The 18,184-nt window shown below is 32.9% G+C and overlaps 4 protein-coding genes across 4 annotated transcripts; 3 read left to right on the top strand and 1 right to left on the bottom strand.

Annotated features, from left to right (window-relative positions):
• The first annotated feature begins 853 nt into the window (after positions 1 to 853).
• On the top strand, positions 854 to 3,922 carry LOC110613107 (pentatricopeptide repeat-containing protein At3g26782, mitochondrial). The gene has a single exon (XM_021754056.2). It carries the CDS (start codon positions 1,059 to 1,061, stop codon positions 3,231 to 3,233), a length of 2,175 nt encoding a protein of 724 aa, XP_021609748.1. The 5' UTR covers positions 854 to 1,058; the 3' UTR covers positions 3,234 to 3,922.
• Positions 3,601 to 4,883, top strand: LOC110613109 (protein SRC2 homolog). Its single transcript, XM_021754060.2, has one exon. It carries the CDS (start codon positions 3,789 to 3,791, stop codon positions 4,695 to 4,697), a length of 909 nt encoding a protein of 302 aa, XP_021609752.1. The 5' UTR covers positions 3,601 to 3,788; the 3' UTR covers positions 4,698 to 4,883.
• A 3,743-nt stretch (positions 4,884 to 8,626) lies between these two features.
• On the bottom strand, positions 8,627 to 9,205 carry LOC110612631. The gene has a single exon (XM_021753407.1). The coding sequence runs from the start codon at positions 9,203 to 9,205 to the stop codon at positions 8,627 to 8,629; it is 579 nt and encodes a 192-aa protein (XP_021609099.1).
• A 4,921-nt stretch (positions 9,206 to 14,126) lies between these two features.
• Positions 14,127 to 17,725, top strand: LOC110613105 (DEAD-box ATP-dependent RNA helicase 41). The gene is made up of 3 exons (XM_021754054.2): positions 14,127 to 14,851; positions 15,001 to 15,124; positions 15,342 to 17,725. Exons 2-3 carry the CDS (start codon positions 15,058 to 15,060, stop codon positions 16,895 to 16,897), a joined length of 1,623 nt encoding a protein of 540 aa, XP_021609746.1. The 5' UTR covers positions 14,127 to 14,851; positions 15,001 to 15,057; the 3' UTR covers positions 16,898 to 17,725.
• The last annotated feature ends 459 nt before the right edge of the window (positions 17,726 to 18,184 follow it).

Below are 18,184 nucleotides of genomic sequence, written 5' to 3'. Positions count from 1 at the left end.
TTTTTTTAAAAAAAAAGATCAATTATGTTCTTCAAATTTTAAATTTGCATTAAATAAGTGATTCAAATGTTTTAAATCATGTTATTTTTTGCTACCTATATATATGTTCTAAAACTGAAACCATTATCTTCATAAAATGCAAACTGAAGATCCAGTCACTGAATTAATTAAGATATGATTGCTAAGTTTTGAATTCCATATGTGGGAAGGGTCAGTTTGGCATTATTGGAACTGCAGAAAAGTAATTTGTTAAAAATGTTATTTAGAAAATATTAAAAAATAATTTAGATGACATCATTTATAAAATGGTGTTTTTTCAAAGAAAACACTTTTTGACCCTAAACTCAATGCCAAACACTGGAGAAGAAGGAAATGTAGAAAAGAAAAACTTTTGAGTATGAAAAAAAGTAGATGACTATTAAGAGATGAAGTTGAACATTAAAAAAAAAACAAAGTAATGCTTATTTTATTTATCTAATTATTGTTAAAATTTAAAAATTTATTTAATTAAAAAATAATTTAAAGCGGCTTATTTAGATTTTTTTTTTAGAAAAATTACTTTTTAATCCCTGAAATTTAACGTAATTAACACTTCTATCTCTCTATTTTGGCGACCCAACACTTAAATCCCTCACTTTTTCTTCCGTTCAAATTCATAGTCTTTCCGTCTATTTAAACCGTTTGGCTACAAAGTAAATTTTCCTTTTTTTAAAAAAAAAAAAGCCTTTCTTAACTTATTTAACTACAAACTTAAAGAGCTAAATACATCATTTGCCAAAAAGCCTTTTTAACCGGGAAGTGAAAGAAGGAGAATAAAATAAATCAAATAAATATTAATTATTGCCGTTTCATATATTTTCCGTCCATTTAAACCGTTTGCTACAAAGTAAATTTTCCTTTTTTTTTGAAAAAAAAAAACCTTTGTTAACTTATTTAACTACAAACTTAAAGAGCTAAATACATCTTTTGCCAAAAGGCCTTTTTAACCAGGAAGAGGAAGAAGAAGAAGAAAATAAATCAAACAAATATTAATTACTGCCGTTTCATATATTTTCTTTATGCAATGCAGAGAAACTCTCGGTCTTCGGTTCATGCAGAAGCTAAAGCCAGAGCGCTGCTGGTTCCCCCGACGACCTCACCCCTCGTGTCGTTTCTTATGGGCTCAACCAGAAATACAAACGCAACCTCAGGAGATCTTCTCACCACAACCATTGGAAGCAGACACATGTGTTTCGCTCATCAAGCAATGCAGCTCTCGCCGTTCAGTCAAAATGGTCCATGCTTCCATGCTCCGATCCCACCTTCATCTCAATCTCTACTTCTTAACCAATCTTGTATCCCAGTACTCTTCCCTCGGCTCCATCTCTTACGCCTACTCCCTATTTTCTTCCTCCCACTCCTCTGACCCCTTCATCTGGAATGTCATGATCCGTGGCTTCGTCGATCATGCCCAATACCATCGTTCTATCCTTTTATACAGTCAAATGCTAGAACTGGGTATTCGACCCAACAATTATACCTTTCCATTCGTTATCAAGGCTTGTGGGTTTCTTCGCGATTTTAAATTTGGTATTCAGGTTCATGATGACGTTGTAGAATTTGGGTATGATTCCGATGTTTTTGTTTGCAATTCCCTCATAGTCATGTATGGTAAATGCGAAAGTTATGAACTTTCTCGACAAGTGTTTGATAGAATGCCCGAAAGAACTGTCACTAGCTGGAGTACAATTATAAGGGCTTGCTCGCTCAATGGCCGTTGTGAAGAAGGGCTGTCATTGTTTTGGCGGATGTTGCGTGAGGACATTAAACCCGAGAGGGCTACCATTTTGAACGTCATGGCTTGTGCTCATAGAGAGAGTGATGCTGATGATATTTGCAGAGTTGCCGTACTTAATGGATTTGATTTCGATCAGTGTGTCCACAATGCAGCCTTGGGCATGTATGCACGATGTGGAAGGATAGATTTGGCTCGAAGTATATTTGATGGGATTTCCAATAAGGATTTAGTAACTTGGGCGTCCATGATCGACGCATATGCACAAGCTGATTTGCCTCTTGAAGCTATCGGTCTTTTTAAACAGATGAACTCACAAAGGTTACTCCCTGATTCCATCACCCTTCTTAGCGTGATTCAAGCTTGTTCTGTTCTAGCATCTTTCCAGCATGCACATGCAGTTCATGGAATCACTATTCTAACTGGGGGATTCTTCAATAATCAACTAGCAGTGGAATCTGCCGTGATCGATCTATATGTGAAATGTGGAAGCTTAACTTATGCTAGAAAAGTTTTTGATAGGATGCAAAATAGAAATATAATCACATGGAGCACCATGATTTCAGGATATGGGATGCATGGCCTTGGAAGAGAAGCATACAACCTCTTCAATCAAATGAAATCTTCAGTAAAGCCAGATCATATAGCATTTGTATCAATATTGTCAGCTTGCAGCCATGCAGGTTTGGTTGCTGAAGGATGGGAGTGCTTCAATTCCATGGTCAGAGATTTTGGGGTCACACCAAGAACCGAACACTATGCATGTATGGTTGATCTTTTAGGCAGAGCTGGCAAGTTGGATGAAGCTCGTGGTTTTATTGAGAGAATGCCGATAAGGCCAGATGCAGGTGTGTGGGGGACACTGCTTGGGGCTTGTAGAATACATTCAAATATTGACCTGGCTGAGATGGTAGCCAAAAAGTTACTTGATTTGGATTCTAAGAACCCTGGGAGATATATTCTTTTATCCAACATTTATGCATCATCTGGTAAAACAAAAGAAGCTCATAAGATCAGAACTCTAATGACGAATAGAGGGGTGAGAAAAATTTCTGGCCACACAATTATAGAGATTAAAAATAAGGTCTATACATTTTCAGCTGGGGATATGTCACACCCACAAACAGATCTGATTTATTCTGAATTAGAGAGAGTGATGGACATGATTCGCCTAGAAGGGTACACTCCAGATATAAACTTTGTGTTGCATGATGTTGAGGAAGAGACGAAGGAAAGAATGTTGTATGTGCACAGTGAGAAGTTGGCCATTGTTTTTGGGCTCTTGAATTCAGGGTCACAGAGCGTGATTAGAATTAGAAAAAATCTCAGAATTTGTGGCGATTGCCATACTGCTACTAAGTTAATCTCCAAAGTTACAAGAAGGGAAATTGTAGCGAGAGATGCGCGTAGATTCCACCATTTCAAGGATGGAACCTGCTCTTGTGGAGATTACTGGTGAAAGATGTCTTTAGTCTAGTGAATCATCAGATATGGCCAACTTAGAACCCAAGTAAGAATGGTCTTCTTTTTTTATTATTATTTTTTTGCGAGTAAAGAATGGATGGTCTTTTGAGATAAGGAAGCCTCTTGATAGTTTCTTCTAGAAGTTACATTGGCTTTTTGAACGTTAGCTGGTTGGTATTTGTCCATGGCTCCATGGTGAAGGTGTGATGCACGGGATTGTTGACCACATGTTACCTTACCAAGATATGTTCCGTGTGGGGCCAATTCAAAGAATTTGTTTTTTATTCTGCCACGCGTCCAAACTCCAAAGATGCAAACTTGGGATCTGCAGGGGATATCATCAAAATAAATTGCGTACTGCCCAAAGCGTATGGCTGGATTTTCATCACAATTTGAAAGCTTCCACCAGTGGTGCTTGCTGCATATGGTATATTAAGGTCAAGAATTCACAGGTGGACTGATTGTTTTCTTAGCTGCGTCAATTTTCTTATATATAGGCCGAAAGAATTTGAGGAGTGGGTTGTCGGAATCCTTGTCAACCTTAGAATCGATGGATTCAAAATCTTTGGAACTCAAGGTCATGTATTGCAAAGATCTGAAGTCATTCAATTTCTTCCAGAAACTCCTAGTGTATGCTCTTGTTAAGCTTGAGAGCGATGATTCTGACAAGAAAATGAAGCAGAATCAGCAACACAGGACACCCACGGATGCAGAAGGAGATGGGAATCCTGAGTGGAATTACGAAATGCAGTTTGATCTGAGTGAGTTTTCGTTTGTTGATTGTGATCATATATTTATTCATTTTGATCTACGCCACGAAGGACTCTATTTTGGTGATAAAACTATTGGGGAAGTTCGTGTGCCCTTGAAGGATTTGATCCAAGAGAGCAGTGGGATTGTCAGGTTTGTGAATTATCAGGTACGCTCTCCAGATGGGAAGCCCAATGGATTGCTGAATTTCTCGTATAAGGTGCATGCGAAGGGTGAGGCTATGGGGATTCATTTCCCAACGAGTGAGATCAGTGGGTATTCAGTAGTTCATCATCATCATCAGTCACCGGAGATACAATATTCCACATCAGAAGTTGAGAGCTTATCACCTGTAGTTCACTATCCATCTTTAGAATTGGAAGATAGTCCGCAGGAAACTTACTGTGCTGCTCAAGAGAGCTACCCATCTCATAGAACACAGTATTATCCTCCTGGTCCAGCGCCAGCGCCAGCGCCTTATGCCTATGGCCCACCATCAATGCCACCGCCACCACCACCACTGCTGCACCAACCACCACCACATCCACACGGGGCATGTTACCTTTCTCCTTATCCTCCATACCCCCGCCCCTGGGCACCCGGTGGGGTATATGACCATAACGCACACGAGAACTGGAGCTCACCGGGCAGACAATCCCACAGTTTTGGCTATGGAGAGACATGGAGAAATGATTTTGGAGCTTACTGAAACGGCAGGTGAGAACCTCTGAGACAAACAAATGCATACATATTGTTTTAGATTTGAATGGTTGCGGTGCTTTTGCTATACCTTGTCTAAATCATAGTTTCGCAATTATATGGCTTCTCTATGAAGGCGAATTTTGCTATCCAATGCTTTTATCTTATTTATCACTTCTTTACCAAATGTTATCTACTTAAACCGGGTAAGGTAGCTTGTCCCCGTTTAAATATTGCGTATACATCAAGAACTTCATGATAAAAAGTCTGCAATACAATTTATAGTTGGGAGAATTCTGTGAAAATTCTCCCATTGGATAGCTTAATTCGTAGAAGATAAAAGGATAAGCTGTCATAGTCATATCAAATAGGCACTTGAATTCTTTACATGAGGTTCAAATGAATAAATAGCTCATGTGGTGAAGTGGCTAAAACTCGCTTGGAAGAGGCTAAAATCCTGATGGCAATGAAGTTGTAGCGAAGCCTTTGTGGAGGGACAGTCCAAGGAGGAGGTCCGACTTTTACTTCTCCCCTCCAATTCAAGTTTGTGGATCGCTTTCAGATTGTTTCTCTCTCTTCTTGCTTTCTTTTCAAGTTGTTTGGATTTTTCTTCTAATTGCTTCTCCTTCAAATCAGGTTCTTCTGAACGTTTCTGGAAAATGCCCTTTTTCAGTTCTAGTTCTTTGGACTTCTCTTTCAACTGTTCCCTTTCTCAAATTGAACCTCCCAACACAAAACTTAAAACACAAATTTAGGTTCAGTTGTTTTATGGAAAATATTTTTTTATTAAAATATATTTTATATTTTTTAACACTAAAAAATAATTAAAAAATTTAGTCAATAAAAAATATTTTTTTAATTAAAAAAGTTAAATTATTTTTAAAAAAATGACTTCACTTTTTAAAAGAATAAATTATTTTTTACACTTTGAGTATCTTACTAAAATCTCTATGTTTATAAAAATTAAAATTAAATGATAAAAAATAAATTATTTTATAAAAATATTTTTTAAATGTAATTTATTTTTCAAAAATAAACAGTATTTTAAATTTTATTTATTTTTAAAAAATATTTTTTTGAAAATATGTTTTTTATGAAAAATATTTTTTTAAAGTAATTTATTTTTTATTATTTATTTTTAATTTAAAAAATAAAATATATTATCAAATTAATAGATAGAAATATTATTAAAATTTTTAAAGTGTAAAAAACATATTTTTTAAAAAAAAGTTATTTTGATTTAATTTTATTTTTAATTAAGAAAAGATTTTTTATCGAGTGTTCAAACATAAAAATATGTAAGTGAAAATTTCATCAAATAAATGAAGTCTTAAATACTTGAAATATTTGACTTCTTGGAACATGTCTACATCTAATCAGAATTGCTTCTTCGAAATTTATCTCCTCGCGAATGGATCTATTAAGCAACTGGAGCTGCATCTCCGCTCCTTGTTGGTGAGCTCTTTCAAGTACTTCTTGATTGATTCGTGGGTTGAATTATAAACCAATGTTTATAAACTTGGATCAGACCAGCCAATGAATTAGTTTGACCACGAATTGGATTCTTAGTCTAATTTCAATTGATAGACCCTTAAATTCAACAAACATAATTGAACTGGAAAAAGCGGCCGAATAATTAGAGAACTGAAAATCTGATCGATTTGAAACAAGTATTCAATATCAAACCGGTCCTCTTAACAAATAGGAAATTGCAAATGTGCAATAAACGGTGCCAGGGTTGCAATAAAGTTTTAGCTTTATTTAGTATAACAGAAGTTTTTAGAAAATTTAGGTAAAAAGACCTTTTAAATCCTTCCATTTTAAATAAGTCCTTAAATAAATTTAAATAAAATAATTTAATACTAATATAATAGATATTTAAATAAATTAATCATTAATAGTGTCCGGTGATTGATAATACATATGCTATTTTCTAATCAATTTTCGATAATCTTTTTTACTATAATTTAAATAATTAATAATATTTATAATTTGTTTTTCTAGTTTGTTAACTTTAATTATTTTATTATTTTTATACAATAAATTATAGAAACTTATTGTCTTTATTTATTTCGTCCCACAAAAGAAAGGTCAATTCTTTTTTAATTTGTTTCATAAATTATAGATACTTTTATTTTTGAGATGGTAATTTGTCATTAATTTTATAATATACCACTTTTTAATTTGTGTTTAAGAAGTAAAATTTATTATAATTAAGCAATATAAATAGAGGTACATTAATAAAAACAATATAACTATTATTTTAACTATATTAATTTTGTAAACGAATTGATTAAATTTAAAATTTAATTATTTATATCTTAAATTCATCGTATAAATTGAATCAAAACAAAACTATAAATTAACTTTTTGTTTATACTGATAAACCTAAGGGATTTTTTTTTAATTTTTAATTTTAAAAATATAAACTAACTTGTAATTTTACTTGATGTGACCGAAAATTCAAAATAAACCGAATATAATCCGTCAATTTTTTAAAATAAATGATTTATCATTACCCATAATCAAAAAGTTGATCCGCAAATTGTCCCATACTAATTGTGTATAGAAACACAAACATTCATAGCTATAAATCAATTAATTTATAAAACTAATAAATATATATTAGATAATATTAATATCAAAATCTTTGAAATATCTTTAATAAATAATTAAATAAGATAAAGAATAAATTTTTGGGGGCACTGAAGAAGTTTAGTGTATCACTAAAGTATATTTCAGAAAAAAATCTCAATTAAATTTGAAAAAAAAAAATCTAAAGGAAAGATTGATCATTTTGCAAAATTTTAATTCCGTACCCAACCTTTTTCATTCAATTGGGGACTTTATATTTAAGATCGGATAAATTATTGATACAGTTAAATGGTATTTAAAATTTAAAATTATAAATTAATTTAACTAAATAAGTTATTATATTTCTTTTATTTAATTTTAAAACTTCATTATATATTTTATTTAATATTCTTTTTAATAATTTTAATAATAATTTGTAAACAAGTCCTTGCTTTCCTCCCAATTAAAGCACATACCATCTCTCATGTGCTTCTTTAAAGACATTATTTTCTGCACATTCTAATTAGATGATTCATGCTAATATATTTTATTAATAAAATAGAAATGTTCATAAAAAAAAAATCATAAATCTCAATTGCTATTATTATTATTAGTATTATTATTTGGGTGAAATCATATTGTTCACATGCCTAATTTTAATGTGCACATGAAAATATTGACACAGAACACAATATGATAAAGAAGAGAAAGGGCATGCATTACACATGAGAAGATTTTATAAAGGGAGTTTTGCTCCAAAAGAATATTGATGTTCTCAACAAATAAAGTGACCAGGGTTGGTGAAAAAATGAGAACATCAGCTCAGTGGAGCTTCAAAGGCCTAATCCACTGGAAAAGAAAAGAAAAGAAAAGAAAAGAAAAGAAAAGAAAGCAAACATAAAAGAAGAATCATACAAACCACCAACACCTACTCTAAATATATGATGGCTCACCACTCACTGAAACAAATGGTAAACGACAACCCAACTTCTCAATTGCCAGTGCATATATCTCATTAAATTATTATAATTTTTCCATTTTAGAATATTTTTCACACGCCGGGAAATGGTATTGAACTTATCTTTCTAAGTTATATAAAGTTTCTGAGTTTGAATTTAAGGTTCCGTTTATGTATTTAAAAAAATATTACGTAAATAATTTTATGAAAAATATTTTTCGTAAAATAAATGGATTGATATCGTCTAAATTAGGAACGGTATGCTTAATCAAATGCATAAAATGGAAATTGCACATACTATATAGAAGCAAACAGGGAAGAAAACACCGAAAAGTTTACAAAATATACATAATGAAATACCATAAAGACTAAAGAAGATGATCATATGTAATAGAAAAATTCAATACTTAGTTACTGTCCTGATATTGCAGCAACTGCTTTCGACTTTGCAACCTAAGCTGTTCATAAAACCTTCGAATGAATTCCTCAGCTTCGTCATCTACCTGTCCACTTAATTCATTATCATTCTCATCTTGTGATGAATAGTTCGATATTCTTACAGATAAAGGTGATGGGAGAGGGCTATGCTTCTCTCTTGGAGCAAAGTTAAAGGTATACTCATCAGGAGTCTTTGGCACCATCGCCATTACAGCTGCTGCATTATTAGCATCTTCTTCTTCTTCTCCGGTGACCTCAGGGAGATTAATGCAAGGAAAGTAATGGTGTTTACGCTTTGGCATGTGGAAGAATACAGGATTTGGACTGTTGCTGCAAGAGAACTCGTACTCCTCCGCGCCAAAGCTACTGCGATGGTGGTGGTGGGATAAGAGATTGCTGAAAGGATTTCTTAGAAGCTTTCCTCTCTTCATCATGAGATTCATGTCCATTATCAACTTTCTCTTTGAAACCAATCCCTTTCTGATCATGAAGAAGGCCACCCTCAACAAACTCCATAGCCTCTTGGCTAACGTAGAGTTCACCTCCATTAATTTCACAATCAAGCTTGATAATTAAGGAAATTTGAAGAAAAAATATAAATTAAGAAGATGGGTTGTGGTGGATTTTCTCTAGTTTCTGCGAGGTTGGCCAGACCTCGTAGAAGAAAGAAAAAAAAAAACCCTATGAGAAAATCAAGAAGGTAAGAATTTGTCAATTTATAGTAAAGTGGGGAGGGATTCTACTAATTAGGCTAATTAGGAAATTTTTTATACGCATTATATTTAATTAATTATAAATAAATTAAATTTATTTATAATAATTTTTATATTTAATCATATTTTATTAATTTTTAATTTCCAACAGTAATGAAGTTATTTTTGTAATTATGATATTTTTAAATTTAAAATTCAATGAAAATTTTGAAAAATATATATAAATATAATTATTGGGTCAAAGTTTAAAGAAGAGCCAGCAGCCAGCAGGGTGGATATCAAATGTGTATATTACAGATGGGCATATCTTTACATTTCACGTGGTATATGTAGCTGGACTAGGTCTTTTTTTCACTTTACATATGTATTTTTTTGGTAATTAATTTCGATTAATTAATATAAATTAGCAAATTGTCACTTCTTTTATTAATATAGTCTGTGTGCTATATTTTTTAATAAATCTCCATTACCATGTGAGCCAAATTCTTAAGGGCCAGTTACAATTTAGTCAAATAGTAACGGCCCATTAAGGAGTCTTTCGGGTGATTTTGATTCGACTTTTTTACTTTCCTTATTATTTAAAAATTTATGGTTTTGTTTTTAAAAAATATAGATAAATTTTATTAAATATTATCAAGTTTTTAATATAATCAAAATACAAATAGGAGATGAATAATATTAAGAATATTTTAAATTTTTTATAATATTTAATAAATAAAATTAATAAAGCGAATAATTTGTTAATTTTTAAAACGTAACAAATATTTTAATATATTTTTTAAATTTGAAATAAACTAAATAGTATGGTTTGAGATTAGTGCAATAATTTAATCTAATAATAGGCTAAATGTACACTTTTATTCCATTATTTTTCTAGAAAAGTTATTTTTTATTTTCTAATTTTATAATAATTGTATTTATTAATTTCTTAAAATTAAAAAATGACTTAACTCCTGTAAATTGTGCACTAAAGAACATCACATATGTTTGCATTGTGAGAATTAGATTTTAGTTGTTTCCTTTTGAATTTAAGATTAGTAGAAAATAACTTATATTTAGAATATTTTCTATATTTTTTATGGTAAATATTTTATTAAAAAATATTTTTTTTAATAAAATAATTTATTTTATTATTTAATTTTAATTTAAAAAACAAAATATATTAATAAATTTATATATATAAATTTTAATAAGATTTTTAAGTTATAGAAAATATTTTTTTTTCAAAATACACTTTGAAAGGAAAATAATTTCTATTTTTTTTAAATGAAAAATTTGGAAGAGAATAACATTAAATCTCTTGGATTTATTTAAATACATTTATTACCAGATTGAATGTGAAAAAAAAAGTTTGTGAGTGTGAAAAGAAAATAATTTAAATCTCTTTTTAAAAGAAAATATTTTTTATAAATTAATTTTTTTAAATATTTTAAACATAAAAAAATATTAAAAAATATTTTTAAAAAAATATTTTCTATAAAATAAATAGTCTTAAATCCCTCCGTGCATAAATAAAGAGTGATGATTTAGGTTTTTTTTTTATGAACTCAGTAAGGAGAGATAGATTTAGGTAATTTTGTATGTACAAATTGAAACTAATAATTTATTTTTTAAATTTCTTTTAATATTATTAATTTTTTTCTTTAAATGCAGTCCATATTTTAATTTTTATGAATATAATAAATATTTTATTTAAACATTTTATTTTTTAATATATTAATTTAGTTAAAATAAAATAATAAATATAATTGACAGGTGATATTTATTTGTTATTATATTATAGGGATTAAATTATTTAATAATTAAAATTAAAAGAGTAATATATATATATATATATTTTCTTAAAAAAATTAAATTATTTAAAATTTAAATTTAAAAAAAAATAGGATAAAAATAAACTTATTCATTTAACAAAATAGAAAGGCATGTCAATAGTTGACCCATATAAATAATTGATGTGAGCTGATGAGCATTTGAAATAACAACAAACCAGAGCGCCTGCGCCGTTTGTGTGTTTGAGTAGCACTCGTTTTTTTTTTTTTCTGCTTTCATCTCACTTTCTATAATTATAAAAATAATTTTTTTTTTTAAAAAAAAAGAGAAAGCTTAGAGGCTAAGGATTTCTGAGAACCTACCACTACTGCTCCAGTAAAAAGAAGCCTGCAGCCCACCACACCACTTTTTGATTTTTGACTACGCAAAATGCTAAGTGTTCAAATGAAACTTCACAGAGATTCACGCCTACAACCCCTTCTTTCTTCAACACAGTTCCATTAAGCAAGCTCCAACTGGACCACCTCTCTCCTTCTGACAACTGTCCCTCAATAGAAAGTTTATTATACGTATTTCTACGGATACATGTATCCGTCAATAGAATATAATTAAATATAAAGATTATCATAATTTTAATTTAAAAATAAATTTAAATAATTTTTATATTTTTACTCAAACGTCAAATAAATTCAATTCAATTAAAAAATTTTAATTAAACTTATTTGATTTTTTGCATAAAAATAACACGCATGGTGTACTGTCCAACCTTCTCAAAGTCACTTAATAATTGAAAATAGCCTTTAAAATATCAAAAAGTTGTCCTTAGGACCCAAGAAAACTCTGCCCTCTGGGTCCATTTACCTACTTTTGTGGGTATCTCAGATGTGGTTAAAATTTTATAAAAGAAGAAAAAATCCAAAATAATTATAAAAGGTAATGCTAGCTCTTCCCCACCAAGTGCCAACTGTTAAGAAATGTTCATGCCGATGCCAATAATTATTACGCCATGCAAAATCTGCCAAATTTTTGTACCTGCGTAACCCACCAATCCATAATCAAACCTATACATTGCTGCCAAGCGTCATTCTTGCTTTATCACTTTTTCACTTTTGTTGCTTATATAAATCCCTTTTGCTTCTTGTGCTCCTTCATGCCAAATCTCATATTTTTCTTTTGCTTAATTGTGTAATCATCTCTCAGTTTCCAAGCTCATCAGCTTTCAGTTTTGCTATTTCATTTGTTGCTGCTGTTTTTTATCTTCCTTTAATGCTTAGGGGATTTCCCAGTGTGTTAGATACTGAGGCAACTCAGAAAATGTTGAAGAACAAAGCAGCCAAATTCTTGAAGAGAGTAACGCTAGTTTTGGCATCAATGGCCAAGGCTAAAACTTTAGCTCTCAAGACCAAAACCCATGCCTTGAAAACTCGGTTGATGATTTTCTCTCTTTTAAGAGACAAGAAAATTCTCATGAGCTCCATCCCCCACAAGCTCCACTCCATCATGGGCCACCACAAGCATGACAAAGATGAAGAACATGGAGGAGATGATAATAATAACGCAGGAGACCGAAGCAAGGCCATTGTGCTCCATAACCAGAGCTTCATGTCTCTCCCCAGTCCCACTCAAATAGAGCTGCTGCAGTATTCTGATCCAGACGATAAACTGGACAATATCTATGGCTATGAAGAGGATGATGCAGAGAAGTTTCCAGACCTGACCCACTCGTTGTTTGAGTATAAAGATATGGAGTTTGAAGATCCAGGAGGGTCGGTGATAGAATTGGTGAAGAATTCGAAGAAAGAAGGAGAAGAGTTCAGATTAGAAGACGAGATAGACCATGTTGCAGATCTGTTCATAAAGAGGTTCCATCGCCAGATGAGGATGCAGATGCAAGCAGCACTCCATCAAGAGGGATCAAGAGATGCTTGCAAAATCTAAGATCAAGCTAAACCTGTAAAGGGTCAAGATAACAACTCTGATTCATTCCAGAACCCTTTTTTTTTTTTTTTTTACTTAGCTAACCAAATTGATCAAGTTCGAATCGAAAGAAGCGTTTTACTCACTTAGCAGAGCTGTGCAAATCTGTATTAGAAAGCCAAGAAGGCTTCAAGTGTTTCCTCCTGTTTTAACTCAGAATGATAAATACAGAATAAGAGAATGGTTGTTTTTTTAGATGAAAATTGGGAATCGAGATATAGAATATGAAATCTCTTATATTTAATCAGATTGAAATCTCTTAGATGCTTTTATTACCGGGTTAGATTAAATCCGTAAATATAAATTAATTATTTTTTTTAAATTGTATTTCAAATCTCATGTTTTCTATAAATCGGAGTTAAACTAGTCTAATAAAAATTTAAATCGTTTTATTCGAATTAATTTTTTTTATAAATAAATTTTAATAATTAAAATTGAATTAAATCATAATTAAAATTAAAATTAAAATGGAAATTGAGTGAGAGCATTCAGCTGTAAATTAATATTTACAAGATTAGAAAAATAAATAATAATGGAATTCACTCGGAGTTCACTATAATTAATAAATTTACAATATATTTGATAATTTCTTCCCCAAACAAGAGACTTGATGACTCGGTAGATTTTCTTCTTCCCTCTTCCATTTCTTCTTGTCTTCCTCTTCTGAATTAAGATTGCTTGCTTCTTTTCACCAAAGTCTTGAAATTATATTATAATCTTGAATTTTATTTTTTAAATTCAAAATGTAAAATTTTTAAATTTTAATTTTTGCATTCGTGCAATTTCTAATTATAAATATCTAAATTTCACTGTAAAAAATTATAAATATGAAAAAGTTGGTTTTTAATCGCATTAAGCTTCCTTTCTAAACGTTTACATTTCTATTTAGAGCAGAAACTTATAAAAATTTTAGTGCATTGAAAGTTAGATTAAAATTCCTATTTTATAATGGACCAGAAACAAGAGGCCCAGCAACCTCGTCCGTAAAAATATGGCCCAGAGATCCAAAACGCAGAACATTAGGAAGACCAACAACAAAGGAGCGAGTTCAGCCTCTAGGCACCGCCAGTCTTGCTTGGGTTGAAGTTGCAGTGCTAACTGGGAAGCGATCAATGGAAGCATCCCCATCGTAGATGTGAGCTACCATGCCTTCCCGAACAGTAATTGAATTCCATTCTCTAGCCGGCTAATGGAGACCGCAAGATCATAAAGCAGAGCAAATAACTGCAATTTTCGTAGGGTGACGACAGCAAAGCACTCGGCTTCCCAATCTCTTGTAGCCTTGGGCTCGATTCCTGTCAAGGATAGCAAACTCTATGACTCCAAAGTTACCCGAAATCTTGTGATGGAGAGCCCTTCTGAAAGAGTTGAAATCACGCCCAAACCAGGTGATATCAAATACACGGCTTCCTCAAAAATTCCTTTCCATAAAGCCAATTCGAAGGTGGCGATGGAGAAACTTAGTGTTAGGATTTGAGAAGAGTCTTCTCCTACCTAGAAAGTGCAGAAAAAGACCCAGCAAAGGTAGAAATGCTCGCTACCTAAGAGAAACAACAGAGATGGAATGAGAGAAAATCCTCTGTGGAAACTAGGCCTAAATACCCTTTGATTTGGACTTTCTTCAAGGCTCCGGCTTTTGACGATTCTTACTTACGACATATCGTTTATTATCATTCTCCGTCTCTCTGGTTCTGGGGTGCAGAACGTCGAGAAACGCTGACGCAGCCACAGGTGACAAATTCTCAGCTCGGTGAAGTTGTCCGTCTAAAATCGTTTTCATGAATGCCTCTGTTATGAAAATCATATTTGTGCATTTCTTATAAACAGATGTTGCTTGATATCTAATACATTCAATGGTTCGTTTTTTGCATTTTTTAAAGATTATTTTTAGGGTTTACCTAGTCCCAGGTGGTTCTAATTTCCACTCAGTTCGGTTCATGGAAGTTGCAAATACAAATAATCAGGGCGCAGGTTCAGCGCCATTATCAGAAAACCAATTTATCGGTATGTCATTTTTACCTTAGCTGTTGCTATTCTCTGATTTTTGTTCGTTCGTTATAACTTTTTGGCTTTCTTTGGGTAAATCTTATCTTTCTTGGTAATAGAGATCCCTTATAAAGTTGATACAAGGGCTGACCTGGGTGGTCGCTTAAAAATTTGTTGACAATAACATGTCTGCATTTTAAATACCACTAGTGAATTTTATGTCATTGTTCTTTAGGCTCTGATACAACAAATGATGTGAAAAAGACATCTAGAGAGCAGAGAGAAGCCCTGCCAGGGGAGCCTAAATGTGTTGTATGCAGCCGCTATGGGGAGTATATTTGTGATGAGACTGATGATGATATTTGTAGCTTGGAATGCAAACAAACTCTTCTATTGAGGGTTGCTAATTCCCAGATTTCAGTTGGTCCTCCACCTCCTACAAGGTTAGCTGCAAGCGATGAGTGTTTTTATGTTAGAGACTCCGATGATAGATCAAGACCCTTATCTTTAACTAATGATCAAACTGAATTACTGAGAAGGAAGCTTGAAATCAGTGTGAAGGGGGAATTGGTTCCAGATCCCATTTTGTCACTCTCTTCTTGTAATTTTCCTCAGAAGCTTCTGCAGAATATTGAAGCTGCAGGATATGTTATGCCTACACCTATCCAGATGCAAGCAATCCCAACTGCTTTGAGCGGAAAAAGTCTGCTTGCTTCGGCTGATACAGGCTCAGGGAAAACTGTTTCTTATCTGCTCCCTGTTGTTTCTCGCTGTGCAACTTTTCGCCTTCAGCACTCTCCTGAGTATAGAAAGCCACTAGCGATGGTTTTAACTCCAACTAGAGAGCTCTCTATACAGGTGGAGGATCAAGCTAAGTTGCTTGGTAAGGGTTTGCCTTTCAAGACTGCACTTGTGGTTGGTGGTGATGCTTTGGCAGGACAAATATACCGTATTCAACAAGGAGTAGAATTGATTGTAGGAACTCCGGGCAGACTCATTGATCTTTTGACAAAGCATGATATTGAACTAGATGAAGTAATGATACTTGTTCTGGATGAGGTGGACTGTATGCTTCAAAGGGGCTTCCGAGATCAGGTGATGGAGATTTTTAGGGCTCTTTATCAACCTCAGGTCTTGATGTATTCTGCAACAATTGCTCAAGACATAGAGAAGATGGCAAGCACTATGGCAAAAGATATGGTTATTATCTCCATTGGCCAGCGTAACAGGCCAAACAAGGCTGTGAAACAGCTGCCCATCTGGGTTGAGTCAAAGCAAAAGAAGCAAAAACTTTTTGACATTTTGATGAGCAAGCAGCATTTCTTGCCACCAGTGGTTGTATATGTGGGTTCAAGACTTGGGGCAGATCTCCTATCTAATGCAATCACGGTTACGACTGGTTTGAAGGCTCTATCAATCCACGGGGAGAAGTCAATGAAGGAGAGAAGAGAGATCATGAAGTCATTTTTGGTAGGGGAGGTTTCTGTGATTGTGGCCACTGGGGTTTTGGGTCGGGGAGTTGATCTCTTGGGTGTGAGACAGGTAATAGTGTTTGACATGCCCAATTCCATTAAGGAGTATGTCCATCAGATAGGAAGGGCATCCCGTATGGGAGAGGAGGGTACAGCAATTGTTTTTGTTAACGAGGAGAACAAAAATTTATTTCCAGAGTTCATTGACGTTTTAAAATCTTCTGGAGCCGTGATACCTCGGGAACTTGCAAATTCAAAGTATACTGTGCGTTCCTTCCATGCAAGCAAGGGCCAGAGAAAGCGAAAATATGGTTCCTGAACTATCAGAAGTCCTGTTTGTTTCTTGGGTTTATTTTATTATTGCAATGTTGCAAAATCAACTCTGTAGTATATTTTTGACTCTTGGACTCTGCTGGATGCATCTAGCGAGAAAACTTACCACCTTGTTGGCAATTTTGGGAGTACTCCGTGGGGGAGGAAACTTGTCATTGGGTGCACAAATATGATGTTTTCTGGGGGTAAGTAGATAGCTTGTATGTCAAGTAACAACACACGTCGGGGAACATTTTTGGCAATTGTTATGATATTCAAACTGATGTTCTCTTGCTGCTGGTAAAAGTTATTAGTTTTATCCTCTTATTCAAAGAGGCAGATAATGAAGAAGTCAGGGAGAAGACTGCTAGTTCCAGTGCACCTTAAATGTCACAGGCATAGGATGGTCTGTTCTCTCGAGGGGGAGACTTTGAAAGCTACTGTGATGAATATAATGGAAACATTGGAAATATTCCATTTTACTGGGACCAGGAAAGTATTTGAAGAAATGCTTAACAGGAATGTTACACTATCTCTGTAATAAATCTCTTTCTCTACTTCTATTACAGAATTCTCATTATCTTTGCATGCCATGCTAGTGCAAAAATCCACCAACAAGTATGAATCTCTCTCTATTGCATATAGGAAAAATTTCCAAATGCCAGGGGATAGTCCAAGACATATGTTACTTTCAGCTTGGTGATCAAATATGAAATGAACAGTTCTGAGGTTGCTTTATTGGAAAATACTTAAAAATAAAGAGCATATGTGATATGAATTTTTTTTTTCTGTTTAATTTATGTAAGAAATATACGCGCCGTTTAGTTTAAACGAATTTCATATTTTGCAGTTTCATTTTGAAAGAAAGATATAAATTTCAATTCCAGAAATTTAATTATATAGAATTGAATATATATAAAGGGACTAGGCCTCTATAACTAAAAGTTGTTTTCATCCAATGCAGTGGAATTTCAAATGAGTTCCACAAAATTAATACAAACAAATTGCATGGACCAAACTACCCCATATAACTTTCTTGCTTTTTATTTCTCTCACATTCTCACCTCCTTCTCTCTCTCAAAAAAAAAAAAAAAACGTTCTCTCACCTGAGCTGATTTGGCTCGCTCTGGATTGTTGTGGCTCTTGCACTTCAAAGACTCCCCTCAATCAACCTTTTTTGCAAGGTTAGTTCTTTTTTTTTTCTTTCTAATATTAAGGTTAGTTGTCCCTAGATTATTTCTTGATATAGAAAATGAGTCATGTATCTCGTTGAAAATATTTTTTAATGGTTGTG

The sequence above is a fragment of the Manihot esculenta genome, chromosome 4 (assembly GCF_001659605.2).
Source record: "Manihot esculenta cultivar AM560-2 chromosome 4, M.esculenta_v8, whole genome shotgun sequence".
In the NCBI taxonomy this organism is placed as follows: domain Eukaryota; kingdom Viridiplantae; phylum Streptophyta; class Magnoliopsida; order Malpighiales; family Euphorbiaceae; genus Manihot; species Manihot esculenta.
This window is presented reverse-complemented; position numbering and strand designations above follow the sequence as displayed.

Coding starts and splice junctions, on each gene's coding strand:
- LOC110613107 (XM_021754056.2), top strand. CDS start 1,059: ATGCAATGCAGAGAAACTCTCGGTCTTCGGTTCATGCAGAAGCTAAAG.
- LOC110613109 (XM_021754060.2), top strand. CDS start 3,789: ATGGATTCAAAATCTTTGGAACTCAAGGTCATGTATTGCAAAGATCTG.
- LOC110612631 (XM_021753407.1), bottom strand. CDS start 9,205: ATGGAGGTGAACTCTACGTTAGCCAAGAGGCTATGGAGTTTGTTGAGG.
- LOC110613105 (XM_021754054.2), top strand. CDS start 15,058: ATGGAAGTTGCAAATACAAATAATCAGGGCGCAGGTTCAGCGCCATTA. Junction 15,125..15,341: donor ATCAGAAAACCAATTTATCG/GTATGTCATTTT, acceptor ATTGTTCTTTAG/GCTCTGATACAACAAATGAT.